Source organism: Pongo abelii, chromosome 22 (assembly GCF_028885655.2).
Source record: "Pongo abelii isolate AG06213 chromosome 22, NHGRI_mPonAbe1-v2.0_pri, whole genome shotgun sequence".
In the NCBI taxonomy this organism is placed as follows: Eukaryota; Metazoa; Chordata; class Mammalia; order Primates; family Hominidae; genus Pongo; species Pongo abelii.
Genome location: NC_072007.2, coordinates 54,393,452 through 54,414,466, shown reverse-complemented (window position 1 = coordinate 54,414,466; position 21,015 = coordinate 54,393,452). Strand labels below are relative to the sequence as shown.

Below are 21,015 nucleotides of genomic sequence, written 5' to 3'. Positions count from 1 at the left end.
CAGCCTGGGCAACGAGAGCGAGACTCCATCTCAAAAAAAAAAAAAAAAAAGAAAGAAAGAAAAGAAATCAATAAAAGAAAAGAAGAAAATATTTAGTTAGCCTCTGGTTTCTTAACTTTGATTGCCAATTTCTGCTGTCCTGTTAAACGGTTCCAAGATTGATATATAAAAATCATTACTCTTTGCTAAGTGGAAAGTAAGCCAACTAAATGGAAGCTTTCTCCTCTTCCACTTGGTTTTCTATATAAAACTACACACACACACACACACACACACACACTCTCTTGCTCTCTCTCTCACATTCTGCCTTTGCAATAGTTACTTCACATACATATACAAATAACATCCATACAGAGTAAAAGAGGAATTGCCTCCAACACCTGCTCCAAGCTCTTCTCCCCGGGAACCCCGCCGTACAGTAAGACTCGTCTAAATGGAGACTACCAAGTAGCAATGTCTCTCGCATTCCATCACGGACTAACTCTCTAACCTGTGTTCACCTAGAAGATGACCAGTCAGTCAGCAGATCCAACAGTGGCAAAAGTGTCATCTGACATAAGTAGGGATTTGACCTGTGACCATCTGACCTCAGTACCTGTTATAGGCTGAACTGTGTCCCATGAAAACCTACCTGTTGAAGCCCTAAAATCCAGTACCTCAGAATATAACCATATGAAGATAAGGTTTTCAGAGTTGATAAGGTAGCTCAGCTAAAATGAGGTCTTCAGGATGGGCCCTAATCCAACTGACTGGTGTAAAGAGAAGATTTGGTCACACAGACAGAAGGAATGCAGGAAGGCCCCATGAGGACACAGAGGCCCTGCTGTGGATGCCTGGACCTGGTCTCCAGAGCTGTGACACAATGCATTTCTGCTAAGCCTCCCAGACTGTGTGACTCTGTGGCGGCAACCCTAGCACACTAAGACAGTGCCCCAACGTAGATCTGAAGGCCAAATTCCAACCCACTGAAGCTCTGCATTAAGAATGTGAAGAAAAATCACCACAATTTTCTCAGCATATACAACCATTATTTTAATACACTCTAAAATCTTCACATGAAGTCTTACGAAATTAGAGATGCCTTTGAAAATGGGGTATGGAGAACCAGCACATCAAAGATGGTGAAGAGCAGCTGGGCGTGGGGGCTCACGCCTGTAATCCCAGCACATTGGGAGGCCGAGGTGGGCAGATCACAAGGTCAAGAGATTGAGATCATCCTGGCCAACATGGTGAAACCCCATCTGTACTAAAAATACAAAAATTAGCTGGGCAAGGTGGTACGCGCCTGTAGTCCCAGCTACTCGGGAGGCTGAGGCAGGGGAATCGCTTAAACCTGGGAGGCGGAGGTTGCAGTGAGCCGAGATTGTGCCACTGCACTCCAGGCTGTTGACAGAGCAAGACTCTGTCTCAAAAAAAAAAAAAAACATTTTGGGAGGCCAAGGCGGGCGGATCACGAGGTCAGGAGATCGAGACCATCCTGGCTAACACAGTGAAACCCCGTCTCTACTAAAAATACAAAAAATTAGCTGGGCGTGGTGGTGGGTGCCTGTAGTCCCAGCTACTCGGGAGGCTGAGGCAGGAGAATGGCGTGAACCTGGGAGGCGGAACTTGCAGTGAGCCGAGATCACGCCACTGCACTCCAGCCTGGGCGACAGAGCGAGACTCCATCTCAAAAAAAAAAAAAGATGGTGAACACCTTAAGTTTAAGAGCCCAAAAGAATTCAATCTTGGCTCACACGGTAGGTAATTAAATTAACAACACAGACTTTGTAGTTTCCTGAACTAACCCAACCATTAAGCAGAAAAGTCACTAGAGCTCTGAGGGCTGAACTGCAAGGCAGAGCACCTTCCAGGCTGATTTTTCATTTTAATCCCACGGGCAACAGAGGCATGACAAAACCCAGTAAGAACTCGGTTGTTAATAAGGTAGTTCCTAAGAGCCAAAACGGGGCTTGAGATTGATGTGCCCACGTTCAGAAAACCCTGTTCACAAAGTCACCAAGTTTACTGTTCTGACTCAAGAGGCTATTTATTAAGAGTCAACTCAGGCCTTTTATTCCAATAACTAAGGTCTCCTTTTTTTGGTGACAGAGGAGACCTACCAAAATAATTTATAAGAGCAATTCAAAACACAACTTCACTACATACACCCCCCTCCCTGTGCGTCTCCACACCCACCATCGGCTCTCATGCCAACTGGGGAGACAGGGAGATAAGAGGATGCAGCAGGTCAGGGAGCTGGGGCGCCATGGATCCCCAGAGCCCATGGGAGCACAGCATCACCCTGGCTGAACAGCAGGCACTGGAGCCCCCAAATGGGAAGAGACATGTAGAGGGAATGGCAAGCAGCAGCCACTCACAGGAACACGGGCACTCTTTCTAGGGTGCCGTCTGGACCCGCTGGATGGGCCCCCAGGCTGAGTGATGAAAGCCCAGTTCAGAGAATCCCCGGGAAAGGGCGGCAGAGCTCCGGAGTCTGATTACATGGACCAATCAGTTTTCGGATTATTTATGCAGTTGCAATTGGATTTTCTGTTACATGCAATCAGAATTACTAACATAGGCTTAGCTATTTCCTGAATTATTACTGTATTCCCTGAGATTTTTACAAGCACGTATTCATGCATTACTTGTGTAATTTAAAACCTTTTATGTTCAAAGCAAATAAAAATTAAACACGACGGGGAAAAGAATTCAAAAAGATGACTTCAGTGATTTAGTGTAACAGGTAACATTTCAATAAATTCAATGTCTTCGTCTGTTCAGGCTGCCGTAACAACATACAATAAACTAGGATGGCTTATAAACAGCAGAAATTGATTTATCATTTCTGCAGGGTGTAAGTCTGAGTCAAGGCTTCAGCAGATTGAGTACCTTGGTCTTGCTGTGCCTTCACGTGGGGGAAGGGGCAAGGGAGATTTCTGGGGCCCTTTTTTATAAGGGCACTAATCCCTTTTGTGGGGACTCCAGCCACATGACCTAATCACCTCCCAAAGGCCCCACCTCCCAAAACCATCACATTAGGGTCACAGAACAGCTGCTAGGGAACAGAGTCAAGAGACAGGCCACCTGTTTACCGTCCCTCCAGACAGCACCGTGGGCCTGCTATGCCCCCGGCACTTCATGCATACTCACCCTGAACCCTCATATGGAAACCAAGGCATCAAGAACTCCCCTAATTGGCCCAACATCAAGCCAATGAGCGCCAAGGCTGGGAATCGAACCCAGGTAGCTTGGCTTGGGACTCAATACTGCCCTGTGCTCCTTCCCAACTTCTCAATTCTAACAAGTTTACTACTTACTCTGCAGCAGTTGTTTTAACAATGGTTGGCTGAAAATATGGGTTCCAAAAGGCCTTCCGCAGACAGAGTGAACATTTCTGTCATCTGTTTTTTACTGAACCAATTCTTGAATGCGCAAAGTCGTGATGGTCTTACTCACACAAAAGTATAAAAGGATCATGAAGTTATAACTATGAGAGAGTGGCTAAGCAAAACAGAATGTTCAGTCAGTTCGTCGCTTTCCTAAATACCTGACATGATATATTTTCAAGGTCAATACTTTTATTTGGAGATTTATGTTGGAAAAAAAAATCTTGACATAAAGAGTCTGAATATTTGCTGATACTCTGATACAGAACAATTTTTCTTCAAATTTTTAGTATAATCTTGGTAAAAGGAACAGTAAGTTTTCTAATAAAACACATCTCACTTTATCTTAAATTGTTGGAGACATGTGGAGTGTTTCAACCTGTTAACAAGACACTGTCCTCAGCCACCTAATGGGCTGTCTTATTTTAAAAGGCTGGCTTTATTCTCTAGGGCTTCGTAGGCCCCAGAGCACTAACGGGTGGGACAGACAGAGAAATGGATTTAGCTCAACCCAAGAAGTGCTGTGGCCTAAGAGAGAAGAACCTGAGGGTGGAGGGGGGTGAAGAGTGACAGAAAGTGTCCCACAGCTGGGGGCCTCAACCGGGGGCTGGGTCATCTCCCAGTTGTGACTAAAAGCAGTGGAGTGACTGGACTAGACGAGATGAACTAATTTTAAGGCCCTCCAAGCAAGGTTCTATGATTCTATTTTTGAACAAAAAAGTCAAAGGAAATGTATAATTTATCTAAGATTTGCTTTATAGAAAATTTTTCAGAAATAATGATTCTTTAAGCCTATTAAACAAAAGAAAGCTGCAATCCACTATGAGGCAGTTCATGTTTGAAAACACGGGATTAGAGAGGGCCTGTCTTCAAGCCTGGGAATGCAAGTGCTTGCCCGTAGGCCATACATTCATTTCTCCTCAATGGCTTTTGGTAAAACGGGCTTTCAAATGGACGATAAAAATGGCCAAGATTACAAACTGGGAAGTCATCTCAGCCTGTTCAATAATGCATAAAGTATTTGCTATAATTCGTGTGTAATGTCGAGGCAGTAATGAAAATTAATGATTCAGATTGGGAGCTCTTTCACGGTGAAAACTCACATCAAATGCATAATCATGGGTATGGAAGCCTCCCCGGTGCTCCTGCCAGAGTATCTGTCCGTGAAAAGCCTTCGCAGTCGGGGGTGGGGGCAGGGAGTGAAGGTCAACGAGAAAGCACAAAAAAGGATCCAGATGTTATCCAGATTCTCTAGGTAGAAAGCAAGATTTAGTCATCCCCTAAGATGACTAGGCAACTGACCACATTTCTAGCACAGACACTGTCCTCCCTTCATTAGAAGGCACATATTTGAGAAGTAAAGCAAATGAACCTTCCCACAGTTCTGCACCACCAAGTTTAAAAGCCAAGTCTAAAGAAGTACTCAGTACACCGCCTGCCATGTCATCGCTGGCTTAACATTATACCCATTCAGCCTGGCTCTCCTCCAGGTCCTTCCTGTGGTCTCTGCCTTCCCTCTGACACACACAAACACACACACACACAAACACACACACCACACACACACCACACACCACACACACCACACCCACACCACACACACCACACACCACACACCACACACTCACACACATACACACACCACACACACCACACCACACACACACACCACACACCACTCACACACATACACCACACACACACCACACACCACACCCACACACACCACACACAAACACACACCACACACACCACACACACCACACACACTCACCACACACACCACACACAAACACACACACAAACACACACACACCACACACACACCACACACACCACACACACACACACAACACACACCACACACAAACACACACACACCACACACACCACACACACCACACACACACACCACACACCACACCCACATCCACCACACACACACCACACACACACCACACACCACACCCCACCCCACACACCCCACACACCCCACACCCACCACACCCACCACACCCACCACACGCACACCACACCCACATACACACACACCACACACACACACCACACACACACACCACACACACCACACACACATACCACACACACCCACCACACCCACACCACACCCACCACACCCACCACACACACCACACACACACCACACACACCACACCCACATACACACACACCACACACACCACACACACACCACACACACCCACAAACACACACACCACACCCCACACACACCACACACAGACACACACACACCACACACACCACACACACACATACCACACCCACATACACACCACACACACACCACACACACACACACCACACACATACACACACACCACACCCACATACACACACCACACCCACACCACACACACCACACACACACCACACACACACACACACACCACACACACACACCACACACACATACACACACACCACACACACCACACCCACATACACACACACCACACACGCCACACACACCACACACATACACACACACCACACACACATACACACATACACACACACACACACCACACACACACCACACACACACACCCCCACACACCACACAGCACACACACCACACCCACATACACACACCACACACACCACACACACACACACAACCCCACACACCACACACACACCACCCCACACACCACACACACACCACACACCACACACACCACACACACACCACACCCACATACACACACACACCACAAACACAACACACACATCACACACACCACACACACACCACCCCACACACCACACACACACCACACACCACACACACACACCACACACACCACACACACACACCACACACACCGCACACACACCACACCCACATACACACACACCACACACCACACACAGACACACACACCACACAGACACACACACACACCACACACACATACACCACACACACCACACACACACCACACACACCCCACACAGACACACACCACACACACACACCACACACACCCCCACACCACACACACACACAGACACACACAGACACACACACACAAACCACACACACACCACACACCCACACCACACACACCACACACACAGACACACACACACCACACACACACCACACACACAGACACACCACACACACACACCACACACACACCCACACAGACACACAGACACACACACAGACACAGACACACACATAAACCACACACACACCACACACACCCACACCACACACACAGACACACACCACACACCACACACACCCCACACACACACCCCACACACACCACACACACAGACACACACACACCACACAGACACCACACACACACCACACACACACACCACACACACCACACACAGACACACACAGATACATACCACACACACACCACACACACAGACACACATCACACACACCACACACACACACAGACACACACACACACCACACACACACACACACCACACGCACGGACACACAGACACACACACGGACACACCCCCCTGCCCTCTGCTGCTCTCTCCCAGCACCCAGTCATAAGACACTACTACCCACTGTAGGTGGGGTCAAAAGGAAACCCATACATTAGTGTTCATCAAGTTTCCTACTGTGGAAATTTGCAGAAAAGGAACTACTATACATAAAGACTAGTCAAAAGACAGAAAGTCCCAGTCTTTTTCTATTTTAACTTAAAAGACAAGAACACACAGGCCAAGAATGTTAAGAAGTTGAATGAACTCTTCTAATCAAGGAAACAAGTTGCCTTCTCTAGCCCTCGGAGAGCAAACTTAAAATTCAAGAGTTTAAAAACAAAAAGACTGGATAAATGCATCTGAATATAAGAATACTGAGGAATCAGCCTTTAACAGTGTATACATTTTTAAAATAAACACAGCATTACTGTAGCAGTTTGAACCACAGTACTGTATTTACAAGTTAAAAAGAGACACTCCTGTTCCTGGCACCCCAATGCCTTAAGGCTTTAGACAGAAGGGTTCCCAAACTGGTCTTTCCCCAGACTTCCCCTTCGCCACAGCCTTTGTTCAAGGGCTGGCTTCTCAGCGAGGCCTACAGGCAGTTTCCCAATGGTGCAAGCACTCAGGAGGGAGCTGAGGCAGCATCAGCACAGTGACACAACCATTTACCTCAGCCCAGCAACCCGCCCTGCAGGGCTCCATCCCAACAGGCCCATCGGAAAGGCCACAGACAGGCCATCTGTGCACAACTACTGGAAACAGTAAAACACAAAACAACTCCAATTCCACCGGGAGGGGACTGGCAGAATAAACACGGAACATCGACATCATGGAATGAGAACGACCTCAACGTACTCCTAGCGTGGAGTGGACTCCGGGGGAAAGTGAGGTGGGACAGTGTGTGCAGCTGGCAATGTCCAAGCTAAGAAACGGAAATACAAGCTTGGATGTTTTTCAGGTGGAAGGAAAACCATCAAAACTGTGATGGAGTACTCAGGAAGGGAGGAGTTAGCATGGAGAGGACAGAACGTACACAAGGCTTCTTTAAATAGACCTCATTTTGTAGATTTAATTTTGGAAGTAAATATTTTATATAATTATAAAGCAATTAGATTTTTTCAAGGTTTCCCCTAAAAATAATCAGGAAAAATAAAACAAGTGAACTTAAATGTATACATATACATTTAGTGGTATAATCTCAGAGAGAGGAGCTATGACAAGTAACTTTAAAACTACAGTAATTTGATGGTTCATTCCTTATGGGATACATCCAAATGCCAATAAGAACTGTCAAAAACAGTTCTAGACCTGTGTTCACTAGTCCTGCTGTTGATGGTGGAGTTAATAGTGTTATTCAGAGTCTATGTAATGAGGGATAAAGCAACTGAAAGCAACTGAGCAATCGTGTGACGTTCTATTCAGTGGCCCCTGGCCCTGCAGCGTCAGCACCACCTGGGCATTTGTTAGAAATGCTCATTCTCGGGCCCCACCCAGACCTGTTCATTCAGAAATGGGGAGTGGACCCAGCCATCTGTGTGTCCACAAGCCCCCCAGGTGACTGAAGCAGCACGAGCTGGGGAACCTCTAACTCTAGCCTCCTCAAGTACCCATGAGAATTAGAATTTTCAGTGTGGAAAAGGGAAAACACAGAGGATGGAGCTCTTAATTAAAACCCTGCAGCCCTGAGTTTTCATCAAAAAGAGTGAACTTATGATGTATTTTATCTTAAAAATACAAAAAACAAACAAAGAACAATTCCTCGGCTGGTGCGGTGGCTCACGCCTGTAATCCCAATGCTTTGGGAGGCCAAGGTGGGTGGATCACCTGAGGTCGGGAATTTGAGACCAGCTTGGCCAACACGGTGAAACCCTGTCTCTACCAAAAATATAAAATTAGCCAGATGTGATGGCATGCATCTGTAATCCCAGCTACTCACTACTCGGGAGGCTGAGGCACAAGAATCTCTTGAACCTGAGAGGCAGAGGTTGCAGTGGGCTGAGATCATGCCATTGTACTACAGCATGGGCAAACAGAGTAAGAGCCTGTCTCAAAACAAAACAAAACAAAAACAAAAAACAAACAAAAATTCCCAGCTATTCCTAGCTCTGTCCATTGAAAAGGCCTCACAGCAACTAGGAGCCCAAGCTTACAGACTATGGTCTTGAAATACTATTTTTCACTAAAAGGAATCAGGGCTCCTTGGCAATTGCTAAGCGCAGATCAGGGCATTAAATGTTCAAAATGAGCCCGGAACATCTTGTCAGGCTAGATAGGAAAGAATCTGACAAAGACGCCTCTATCTTAGACCCCAACGTGAAAGAGACTCTCCCTGGCCAAAGGGAGAACAACCTGCTCACCAACGAGGCAACAATGCAATGGACTGAAACACACCAAGTATGTTCATAATGATTAAGTTCACAGCCATACTAAACGAACAACAAAAACACGCCAACTGATCACCTCTGAAGAATGCCAGTGAACCAACTCACTTTGAAAATGGTTACATAGGCTGGGCACAGTGGCTCACGCCTGTAATCCCAGCACTTTGGGAGGCTGAGGCGGGAGGATCACGAGCTCAGGAGATCGAGATCATCCTAGCTAACATGGTGAAACCCCGTCTCTAAAAATACAAAAAATTAGCCAGGCGTGGCAGCGGGCGCCTGTAGTCCCAGCTACTCGGGAGGCTGAGGCAGGAGAATGGCATGAACCCGGGAGATGGAGCTTACAGTGAGCCGAGATGGTGCCACTGCACTCCAGCCTAGGCGACAGAGCGAGACTCTGTCTCAAAAAAAAAAGAAATAGGGAAATGAGAATACCACCATTTTGCAACCTTTAGGGAATTAATGATGTGAAAATAAATGGCTGCCAATTTCCAAAAGGAGAGGTAATCAGACATCACGCACCTGCTGGAAGAACACCACCACCCATGATACAGTCCTGCCAACAAAAAATCCAGCCTGAAGCTGACCCAGCCTCCAGCTCCAACTACCAAAGTCTAGGCAGTGGGACCTTTTCAGGACAAACGAGCCAGGTTCATCAAGTTATAAAGAAAAAAAAAGAGACAGAGGGAACATGAAGATTTTAAAGACTTAAAGGATTTATCTAAAAACTGTATTTGGATACTAATTCAAACAGTTTTAAAAATAGACATTTAAGACACATTGGAAACTTAAACACTGAATATTTGGTATTAAGAACCGTTTTAGGCCCAGGCATGGTGGCTCACACCTGTAATCCCAGCACTTTGGGAGGCAAAGGTGGGCGGATCACCTGAGGTCAGGAGTTCGAGACAAGCCTGACCAACATGGAGAAACCCCATCCCTACTAACAAACCCTGTCTTTGTAAAAAAAAATACAAAATTAGCTGGGCGTGGTGGCACATGCCTGTAATCCCAGCTACTCGGGAGGCTGAGGCAGGAGAATCGCTTGAACCTGGGAGGCGGAGGTTGCAGTAAGCCGAGATCGCACCACTGCACTCCAGCATGGGCAACAAGAGTGAAATTTCACCTCAAAAAAAAAAAAAAAAAAAAAAATTAGCCAGGCGTGGTGCCATGTGCCTGTAATCCCAGCTACTTGGGAAGCTGAGGCAGGAGAGTTGCTTGAACCCGAGAGGCGGAGGTTGCAGTGAGCTGAGATTGTGCCACTGCACTCCAGCCTGGGCAACAAGAGCGAAACTCCATCTCAAAAACAAAAACAAAAACAAAAGAAAGAAACGTTTTAGGTGTAATTAAAAAATACCATGAAAGGAAAAAAAAAAGAAAGAAAAAAATTTTTAAAAAGAAAAAAAATGCCATAGACTGGGTGGCTTAGAAAACAATTTTTTTTTTTTCTCTGAAAAGACCCTATGAAAGAAAAAAAAAAATCGCAATGTTTTCTCATAGCTCTGTAGGTCAAGAAGCCCAAGATCAAGGTGTCAGTAGATTAGGTTTCTGGTGAGGCCTGTGTCACAGACTGCAGACAGCCACTTCCTTGCTGTTATCCTCAGGTGGCCTTTCCTTGTTTCAAGGGGGAGGTGTCCTCTCACTCTTCCTCATCTAATCCCATAATAAAGGGCCCACCCTCCTGACCTCATCTAACCCTGGTACTTCTCAAAGGCCCATCTCCTATTCTTAGCACACTGGGAGTCAGGGCTTCGGTGTGTAGGAAGGGACACAAATGTTCAGTCCATAACATCCATTCGTGGATAAATTATGTCTGAGATTTGCTTCAAAATAATATAAGACCGGGGAGAATGGGGGGTATAGAGAAGCAAGATTGGGCAATTCACCTAATTGTAGTTGGGTGAAAGGTTTGTAGGGTCTCTTTATAATATTCTGTCTACTTTGATACATATTGCAAACTTTTATAATAAAATATGTGAAATGTTACAGTTCTTCCATTTCCCTTATCCTTCTCTTTTTCTTTTTTCCATAGCACTTGTCACCTAACATTATTTGTCTATTATCTATCTCTTCTTGCCAGAATGTAAACTCTCAAAGGGTTGGGATCTTTGCTCTCTGACATAACCCAAGCCCCTTCAGCAGTAACTGGCATGTAATAGGTGCTCCGTTAATGTTTGCTCACTGATGAAAACAGCCCAACTCCTCCACAGTCCACACTAGACAACCCAGGATCCCCAAAGGACAGAACAGACTACAGGAGAAGCAAAGACAGTGCTGGGTATCAAGTTCTCAGAATAGGAATTTAATTTTGGAATGAGTAAGACTATACTAAAAATTTCTAGTGTATAGCTGACTTACTCAATTCTTAGAATGCTAAAGTGACATTTTTATTTAATTATATGGCAAAGGCTTTCTCAGAGGCATAATTTTAGGGACAAACTCCCTGCTTCCATGTGAACAGATGGTGTCTGCCTTCCCTAAGTACTTGGTAAAGCAGGAGTCATCAGACATGCTAATATTGGTCCGAGCTGTGCTACTGAACAGTTACACTGATCATGGCCAGTCACAGCAAAACCAGCCCTCAGCTCCTCAACTTCAAAATGACTTCTGACGGCCCTTCTCATTAGCCTGGATGTTTATAGCTTGCTGGCTGGTCTAGGTGAACTGACAGTACCCACAAATGGCATGCTACAGATTTAGTTAAAGTTACTATCCAAACAGGTGGTTGTCAGTTCCAAGGCTCCGCTAAAAATTTCAACCCTGAAATTGTTTTTTTGTTTTTTTGTTTTTTATTTTTTATTTTTTGAGACAGGGTCTCACTCTGTCACCCAGACTGGAGTGAAGTGGCACAAACATGGCTCACCGCACCCTCAAATTCCTGGGCTCAAGCGATCCTCTGGCCTGTCTCCCATGTAGCTAGGACTAGAAGCACGCACCACCACGCCCAGCTAACTCTGAAATGTATACAATCGCTTCAAACTGCTAACAGATCTCAGTTAAAAATAAGAAAAATGGGCCAGGCGCGGTGGCTCATGCCTGTAATCCAGCACTTTGGGAGGCCGAGGCAGACAGATCACAAGGTCAGGAGATCAAGACCATCCTGGCTAACACGGTGAACTCCATCTTTACTAAAAATACAAAAAAATTAGCCGGGCGTGGTGGTGGGCGCCTGAGGCAGGAGAATGGTGTGAACCCAGGAGGCCGAGCTTGCAGTGAGCCGAGATCACGCCACTGCACTCCAGCCTGGGCAATAGAGCGAGACTCTGTCTCAAAAAAAAAAAAAAAAAAGAAAAATGTCCAAACATACAATGGAATGGTCCCTGGTCACTGTTTAAAAAAAAAAAAAAAAATTGCAAACACGGCCTAAAATAATATTCAGAAATGAAACACCATGTAACAAACGTCCAAAAAGCCACATAAGGGAGAGAGCACAGAAGAGGTTGGACTTTTCCTAAGAAGGGATCACCCCACCTTGTATCCACATCTAGAACCCAAAAGCCCAAATGTCAAGATAATATTCCCTCGGTCAGGAGTACAGGAAGGACAAACCTCCAAAGACAGACGCGGCTGTCTAAAACCAAAGACGCTTGATGAATGCCGGCCACTGCGCGCTTGGTAGCTAACACAGACAGTGGTGCAGCAGGTGGCATGGTGCCCCACAATATCCTAACCCTCAAAACCTGTGAATGTCACCTTATTTGGGAAAGGGGTCTTTGTAGACTTAATTAAGTTCAGGAGCTCAAGATGTGATTATCCCAGATTATCCAGACAGGCCCTATATATAGCTGGATTCTAGATATATTTCAAAGATAATGTCAGTTGTGAGCGAAAAAAGAAGTCACAAATGACTCCAAGGTTATCAATTTTTAATTTAAAAACAAATATTCTCTAAGGCCAAAATACTGTGACTGTATTTGAAATTCACGTTAAGAGCAGATAGAGGAAAGATCTGAGGAAGAAAGAAGGTGAGACACAGGAGGGGAAGCCACAGGAGGCTCTGAGGTAAACAACCACAGAGGCAGGCACTGAGGTGGGAATGTTTTGACTGTTTAAGACCCTGCAGCTGTCTGGGCACAGTGGCTTATGCCCGTAATCCCAGCACTTTGGGAGGCCAAAGAGAGCGGACCGCTTGAGTCCAGGAGTTCAAAACGTGCCTGGGCAACATGGTGAAACACCATCTCTACTGAAAATACAAAAATTTAACTGGGCGTGGTGGCACACAAGCAGCTACTCGGGAGATTGAGGTGGGAGAATCACCTGACCCCAGGAGGTCGAGGCTGCAGTGAGCCGAGATCATGCCACTGCACTCCAGCCTGGGCGACACAGTGAGACCACGTCTTAAAAAAAAAAAAAGACCCTGTAATCTGCCGTTGCTGGTCTCTAACTCTAGATCTAAAGCCACCAGATCTGGAGTGGAGTATGGGGGTGGGAGGGTCAGTACTTGGGAGATCAGTGTGCAATACCTTCGGAGACCACACACAGACTAAAGCATGCGACTCCAGGGAAGACACTCTGTCAACTGGCAACAAACTTTTCTATGACAAAAAATCCTTATGTCAGTTACTTGTATTTCCATTAAAAGATAACCAACTTTCAGCCAGGGTGAGCTATACAATCACACTGTCAGCTGGCAGGCCTCTGGTGGAAGCACACAGCAAAAACTCTCTAAGGAAAGACTGGCTCATGTGTTATGCCTGACATACTTTTTTTTTTTTTGAGACGGAGTCTCACGCCAGGCTGGAGTGCAGTGGCATGATCTCGGCTCACTGCAACCTCTGCCTCCCAGATTCAAGCGATTCTCCTGCCTCAACCTCCAGAGTAGCTGGGACTACAGACGCGAGCCACCACACCCAGCTAATTTTTGTATTTTTAGTAGAGACGGGATTTCACCATGTTGGCCAGGGTGGTCTCAATCTCTTGACCTCATGATCCACCCACCTTGGCCTCCCAAAGTGCTGGGATTATGGATGTGAGTCACTGCGCCCAGCCTTTTTTTTTTTTGAGACCAGGTCTTGCTCTGTCACCCAGGTTGCAGTGTGAGGTACAATCACAGATCACTGCAGCCTTGACTTCCCAGGTCCAAGTGATCCTCCCACCTCGGCCTCCCAAGTAGCTGGGAGTACAAGCACACACCACCACACCTGGCTAACTTTTTTATTTTCATTTTTGTAGAGACAGGAATTTCCTATGTTGCCCAAGCTGAATCATACTTGATTATTTCAGAGATTCATCAGCACTTAAAAAAAAAAATCAGACCTTTCCATTTCATTTGCATAAAGAACTTACTAGAAACTCTTCAGAAACACATCTTGTAGTAAAATAGGTGTGTGAGCTAAAAAGAAAGGAAGCTTTTCACTTCTAAAGTATCAGTTCAAATCCACCCCGGAGTTGGGCTAATAACACTAACAGCACGGGTTCCCAAACTGTGTACCTAGGCTTCCCACACACTACGCAGAGAGGCACCAAGAGATATTTTAAATTTATGAGGGAAACAGCAATGCTCGTGGTGTAGGAACCCCACATAAGGTATTCACAGTGTCAACATATCAGAGCTCCACTTCTTTCAATGACATCATTATCGTCGCAAAACAGGGTGGCTGCTCTGATAAAAAGCAAGTACCACCAAAAAGAAAAAAAAAAAAAGAACCAAAGGGAGCAGCAGCATCCAATCCGACCTTCAGGTGAGAGGCGCCACAGAGCTCCTGCAGGGCCTGCCTCCCCGTAGCACACTGCTGCAATTAGGAAGAATGATGAAAATATTTTTTTCTTCCAACTTACATATTTTTTTTTCAAACAGCTCCTGTTAGGACATAATATTTAATAAATTACTGGAACCTACTACTTAATAAATGGAATTTTTAAGTATTCCTTTTAGCCTAGAGGTGCCATGAAAAAAATTACCGAGACACTAAAAGCATTGTGAACAGAGAAAATTGAGGAATCTCTCCTTAGTAACTTTTTTTGCACACTGACTATAATCCTGACACTCTCCTGAGTGCTTTACACATCCTTCTCAACCCAATGGGGTTGGTAGTCTACCCGTTTCACAGCTAAGGGTCTGTGAAATTATGTAAGAACCGAGGTCATGTGTACGAGATGGAACGGTTTTGAACCATGCTCGGGTAGAAATGACATAGTAAGTTAAGCACATTTGTTGGTGCCTTTAGTCCCCGCCTCCAAATACATACTCTCTCCAACAACTGAGGTTTCCTAAGGAGAATGTTTCTCCTACTTTTCAATCTTTGGTTCAACATTGCCTTGAGAATTCAATATGGAACAAAATCTGCATTTATAACATATTCACCCATTTAAACAGACATTTCAAGTGACTTTTCCGGTAGTAAAACTAGTGATGGTTAAATTGCAAGCACCACATTTTCAGGTTTAGTAGAAAATTTCAATGTGCAAATTTAAAAACTTTAACCTGGCTGGGCGCGGTGGCTCACGCCTATAATCCCAGCACTTTGGGAGGCTGAGGCGGGCAGATCACGAGGTGAGGAGATCGAGACCATCCTGGCTAACACGGTGAAACCCCGTCTCTACTAAAAATACAAAAAATTAGCCGGGCGTGGTGGCAGGTGCCTGTAGTCCCAGCTACTCCGGAGGCTGAGGCAGGAGAATGGTGTGAACCTGGGAGGCGGAGCTTGCAGTTAGCCAAGATTGCACCACGCACTCCAGCCTGGGCAACAAAGTGAGACGCCGTCTCAAAAAATAAAAATTAAAATTAAAAAAACTTTAACCTACAGGGGAAAATCCCAAAGTCCAACCAGACATGAAGCTCTACAGATCTGCTCATTTCTGTTGCCTGTTTTCCCCTTTAAAAGTTTCTAATATCAGACCTGGAACCCCAAATACAGAAACTCAGAAAAATGAAACAGGCAATAGATGCGACTAGTGAAAACAGATCATCTAGAGGGAGGGTACTATTATTGTTCAGATAAATTCAATTCCAAGGTAATAACAGGTATGTGCTATTATAGGTATGAGGACAGTCAACAAAGAAAAGCCACAAATCAGTGGAATTACATTAACTTTGTCACTAACTGAATGAGATAGCTGGAAAAGTAACGTGTCTTTCCTAACACACCCTTGGAACAGAAACCCAAGTCTATTTCAAAACAGAAAACTGACCCTGTGGCTGAAAAAAAAAATCTACGCTAAAATTTAAATTTAGACCAAATGGATCTGCTGGATTTGTTTCAGTTTCGCCAGGCATTTTTCATGATTAATAAAATATACTACAGCTTTTCCTATTGCTATGATTCGGTCATTCATCACCCAACCCCCTCAAAGCATTAGTTCCACTAACTGTTCAGCTCCCATCCCTGCCATTTCACATACACTCTTCAGTATTTACAAGCTTTAAATAGTTCTGAGTTTAAGAAGGCCCCTACTGTGCTAGTCCCTCTTCACAGGAGCCCCTCAGGCAGGAGGTTTAATTATGGGCTAAAGTCTGTTAAAACATTTAGGGCCAGGTGTGGGGGCTCATGCCTGTAATCCCAGCACTTTGGGAGGCCGAGGTGGGCAGATCACCTGAGGTCAGGAGTTCTAGACCTGCCTGGCCAACATGGTGAAACTGTGTCTCTATTAAAATACAAAAGTTAGGTGGGCATGGTGGTGTACGCCTGTAATCCCAGCTACTTGGGAGGCTGAGGCAGGAGAATCGACTGAACCCGGGAGGCAGAGGTTGCAGTGAGCCGAGATTGCGCCACTGCACTCCAGTCTGGGCAACAGAACAAGACTCTGTCTCAGAGAGAGAGAAAAAAAAAAATTTGGAGAGCTTCAAAATATTATTAAAATAATTCAGGCCAGGTGAGGTGGGTCATACCTGTAGTGCTGGCTACTTGGCAGGCTAAGGGAAGGGACCACTTGAGCCCAGCAAGGCTGCAGTCGGCTATGACCATGCCACTGCACTCCAGCCTAGGTGACAGAGCAAGACCCCATCTCTAAAAAAATAATAATAATAAAATGAAGCGAAATAATCAGCTAGGTTTTAAAGTAATAATCTATTCTAATTACCCTTAATCTTTGGGAACTTTTCATTCTTCTATCCCTACATATACACAGTTTTTAAATTCACCTGAACCAGTTACATTCTCTATTCTTCCCAGAAAGGTCTAAGCAGAATGCATTTTCACTAAAGTAAAATATTATACATTCTATGAAAATAAAATTCACAACATGCATAAACTCTACTTTCACTTTAAAATGAACAGATCTGAGGTAATACCATTTCAAGTAAGAATTTAAAAGATTTTTGAAAACAAAAATGTTGCCTACTAAGAGAACTATGTACATAATATTAAAAAGTTGAGTTAATTAGCCTCTGGGTGGATTTTTTTTAAAGCAATTGTTCATACCACCTTCTCCTTTCAAAACATGTATAGCTGAAAGAGGGGAGCAAGATGAAGGTATAAAGTGAAATCAGGCCAAGTGCTTCCTAAAGCTTCAGTCCCAGATATACCACAACATAATTTCAAGTGGGAAGTATGAAGTCAGCTTTTTACCTTCACTTTTAAAGTGATCATTTTTCAAGTTAACTTTGAAAGTCTACTGAAGCCCCCTTCTCTTCTGAGACTCCAATGAATGAAAGTTTGCACCTTCTAAGACAGTGTACCATCCGTGCAGAGATTAACATTCACTATGTTGCTTGAGGCCAAGGGTCGGGGCTCACGCCTGTAATCCCAGCACTTTGGGAGGCTGCGCAGGTGGATAACCCAAGGTCAGGAGTTCGAGACCAGTCTGATCAACATGGTGAAACTCTGTCTCTACTGAAAAAAAAAAACAAAAATTAGCCGGGCATGGCAGCACGCGCCTGTAATCCCAGCTACTCGGGAGGCCGAGGAAGGAGAATCGCTTGAACCCGGGAGGCAGAGGTTGCAGTGAGCCAAGATCATGGCCGAGGTCATGCCACTGCACTCCAGCCTGGGCGACAGAGAAAGACTCCGTCTCAAAAAAGAAGAAGGAAAAAAAAAAAAATTCACTCTGCTGCTCAAAACACAGGAAAAAAACCACCACCAAGATGACAATCCAATAAATCTGTAGGAAAGAAAACTGCATCCTTTAGCTGTCCGTGATGCATGCATGTACAGAACTAAACATTAAATATCTCCAACACTGACCATCCAGATAACAAATTTTACCCCTTTAGTTACAGTTGAATCTAATAGAGCTTAGGAACTTTCTCCTCAGAAATGTATTTACATAATGCCTATAAATACATATTGCTATTGAAATGTAAGCAAGCTAGGAGGTAGAAGATAAAATTAGATGTGTGGATGTCCGTACAGGCAATTAATGTGCATCCAGCATTCACAACGTGCACAGCACTTTAGAAGAAAAATGTTCAACCTCTGGAAGACAGTAAAACTTCACATGAACTGCGCATGGCTTCATCTTCCCTGAGCACTGGGAAAGCCCCTGGGAAATGGCAGGGCCTACAGACCAGCTCTACCCACATCTGCCCTCTGGGGCTGAAGATGCAGAGCAGGGAAAGACTTTCAGCTGACAAATATTCTGGGGAGGAAAAAAGCTACTGCTGAACTATGCAAGTCTCCAATTTTAAATGAGACACAGTCCACTTCCCTAAGAAAAGTCTATCATCTCGTCTAGGTCTCTGTAGAAAAAAAAGAGAGAGAGGGAGAGAGGAAGAGAAAAAATAAAGCAAAAGGAAGGAAAGAAGTAAGTCTATCATCTAAAGCTGAAGCAACAAAATTCAACCTTCAATATACAGTTTCTCAGGGATCTAACAGGAAGGAACACAGCAGGTGCATCCCCGCTGACAGAGTGAGAGGGAAACAGGAGTTCTCACGACATACAGTCTACTGTGGCCTGGGCACCCAGATTTTGCAATAGAGAGTGCTTCTTCTCCAAGCATGAAAGACAATCAGAAAAAAACTAACCGCATACATGCATGAAAATACAGAATACTGTCAAAGGTCAACAATCGCAGTAGTCTGAAACACCTCTCTGCAAGTCACCAAAAACCCAACCAACATTTCAATACTTCCCATAAGCTCACTGTTCTTAACCGTATTTAACTCTGGAGAGTCACACTTATAAAATTTAGGGAACATTTTTCCCGTAGCAGAAAAATAGTTCCTTTGTGTATGCATTAAAGGAGGGGTGCGGGGAGGACACGACACCCAAGAGGCACCAGGTGTCCGTAGTGTAGACTTGAGCGGGAGGCTGTTCATAGGGAGCAGCTCGCCTAAGCGCCCGAACCTCGGCTTTCTCATCCGTAAAATGGTTTGAGTGCGCGGCGCGGAAGTGTGTAGGAGCGAAAGCAGTCCCGGCGGCTCTGCCTGACGCTTCACCCCGCAACAAACTGTTCCTACTTCGCCAACGCCTGCAACTCTGCGAGCCCCCAAGACCTTCCCCGTAATCGGGGAAAGGGCGCCCGCGGGGAAAATCGCCGGCAGAAAAGGCCGGGGCCCCCAGGTCCCGGGCGCGCGGCTCAATGGGGGCGGGACGGGGCGGCGGCAGCCCCCGCTCCTCGCCCGCGATGCCGGCGCGCGCCCAGTCCCGGGCAGAGTCCGCCGGGTTCCACCGGCTCCAACTGCAGCCGGCCCGGAGGGCGCCCCCCAGGGGTCAGAGGTCGCCCGGCGGGAAGGTCAGGGGGCGTCCCCGAAAAGTCGGAGGGCCCCGCCTCAGCCGCAGCCCCGGTCACACCTCCAGGAAGCGGCCCAGCCCGGAGCGCGCCAGGGGCTGAAGGTCTAGGGCCGCCGGGTGCATGACGCCAGGGCCCGGGCCCACCCAACGACCGCCGCGCCCTCCCCGCCTCCGGGCACTCACAGGTGACGATGGGCTTGTTCTCCATGGTGTAGATCACCGGCGGCAGCGGCTCCTCAGAGGCGTCCATGGGCGTCCGGCGTCACCGGCCCGGCCCCCCGCGCCCCATGGGCAGCCCCGAGGCCGCGCCGGGCCCAGCCGGAGCCCGAGCCTGAGCGGCGCCGCCCGCCCGGCCGCGCTAGGCAGCTCCGGAGCCGGTTGCGCCGCAGCTGCCGCCCGCTGCCGCCGGCCGCAGCCACTTCCGGCCTCGGCGCCGCCGCATGACCATTTCCGGGGCGCGCGAGGCTTCACGGGGCGGGTCTTCGCGGCGCCTGGCCTCCGACGGAAGGGCGCCGGGTCCGGCCGCGCGGGACCGGGAGGTGGGAAGTGGGAGGCGGAGCGGGGATCCCGGGACACGTCCATCTTCCTCCCTCGGCAGTGGGCGCCCCGCTGGGCCCTGCGCCGGAGCTGAGCCTAGGACTCGGCAGGCGGGCCTCGCGCGCGGTGAGCTAGCCTGGATGCTCCCGGACCGGAGACGCCGGCCTCGCTGCCCTCGCGCTCCCCGCAGCTCGGGCGTCCCGCGGCGGGGCCGCTGCTCCGCGGCCGGGCTCCTTCTCGCGCTGGGGGCTTCCGCAGGCCCTCGCCGCTGAGTGTCCCCGGCGCGTGCCTTCCGCCTACCGCTGGGCTCTTCCTGTCTCCCTCACGCCGCAAATGTTTTTGTGGGGACCTGGCCCCCGGCATTTCGGAATGCCACAAAATAAACCTCACACTTACCTGCGTATGGGCTTCTTGTGCACGTAAACGGGGGGGGGGGGGGCGCGGCGCGGGTGTTTCTTTTTCTTTTTTTCTTTGGAGCAGGGTCCTCCTCAGTTGGCTCAGGCTGGAATGCAGTGGCGGGATCACGGCTCACTGCAGCCTCGACCTTCCAGGCTCAAGCGATCCTCCCGCCTTGTTCCCCCCCCCACCCACCCCCTCCGCCA

The 21,015-nt window shown here is 47.0% G+C and overlaps 1 protein-coding gene across 2 annotated transcripts in view; it reads right to left on the bottom strand.

Moving 5' to 3' along the window:
• The window catches only part of TRAPPC10 (trafficking protein particle complex subunit 10), a 96,018-nt gene extending 75,706 nt beyond the window's left edge, over positions 1–20,312 (bottom strand). The window contains exon 1 of one of the 2 annotated variants that reach the window (XM_063720825.1): positions 20,060–20,312. In XM_063720825.1, coding sequence (XP_063576895.1) covers positions 20,060–20,126 — 67 coding nt within the window. In that variant the 5' untranslated portion in view covers positions 20,127–20,312. The remainder of the gene's footprint in view (positions 1–20,059) is intronic. The other variant, XM_054542614.2, reaches the window with a different exon arrangement.
• Positions 20,313–21,015: the final 703 nt, after the last annotated feature.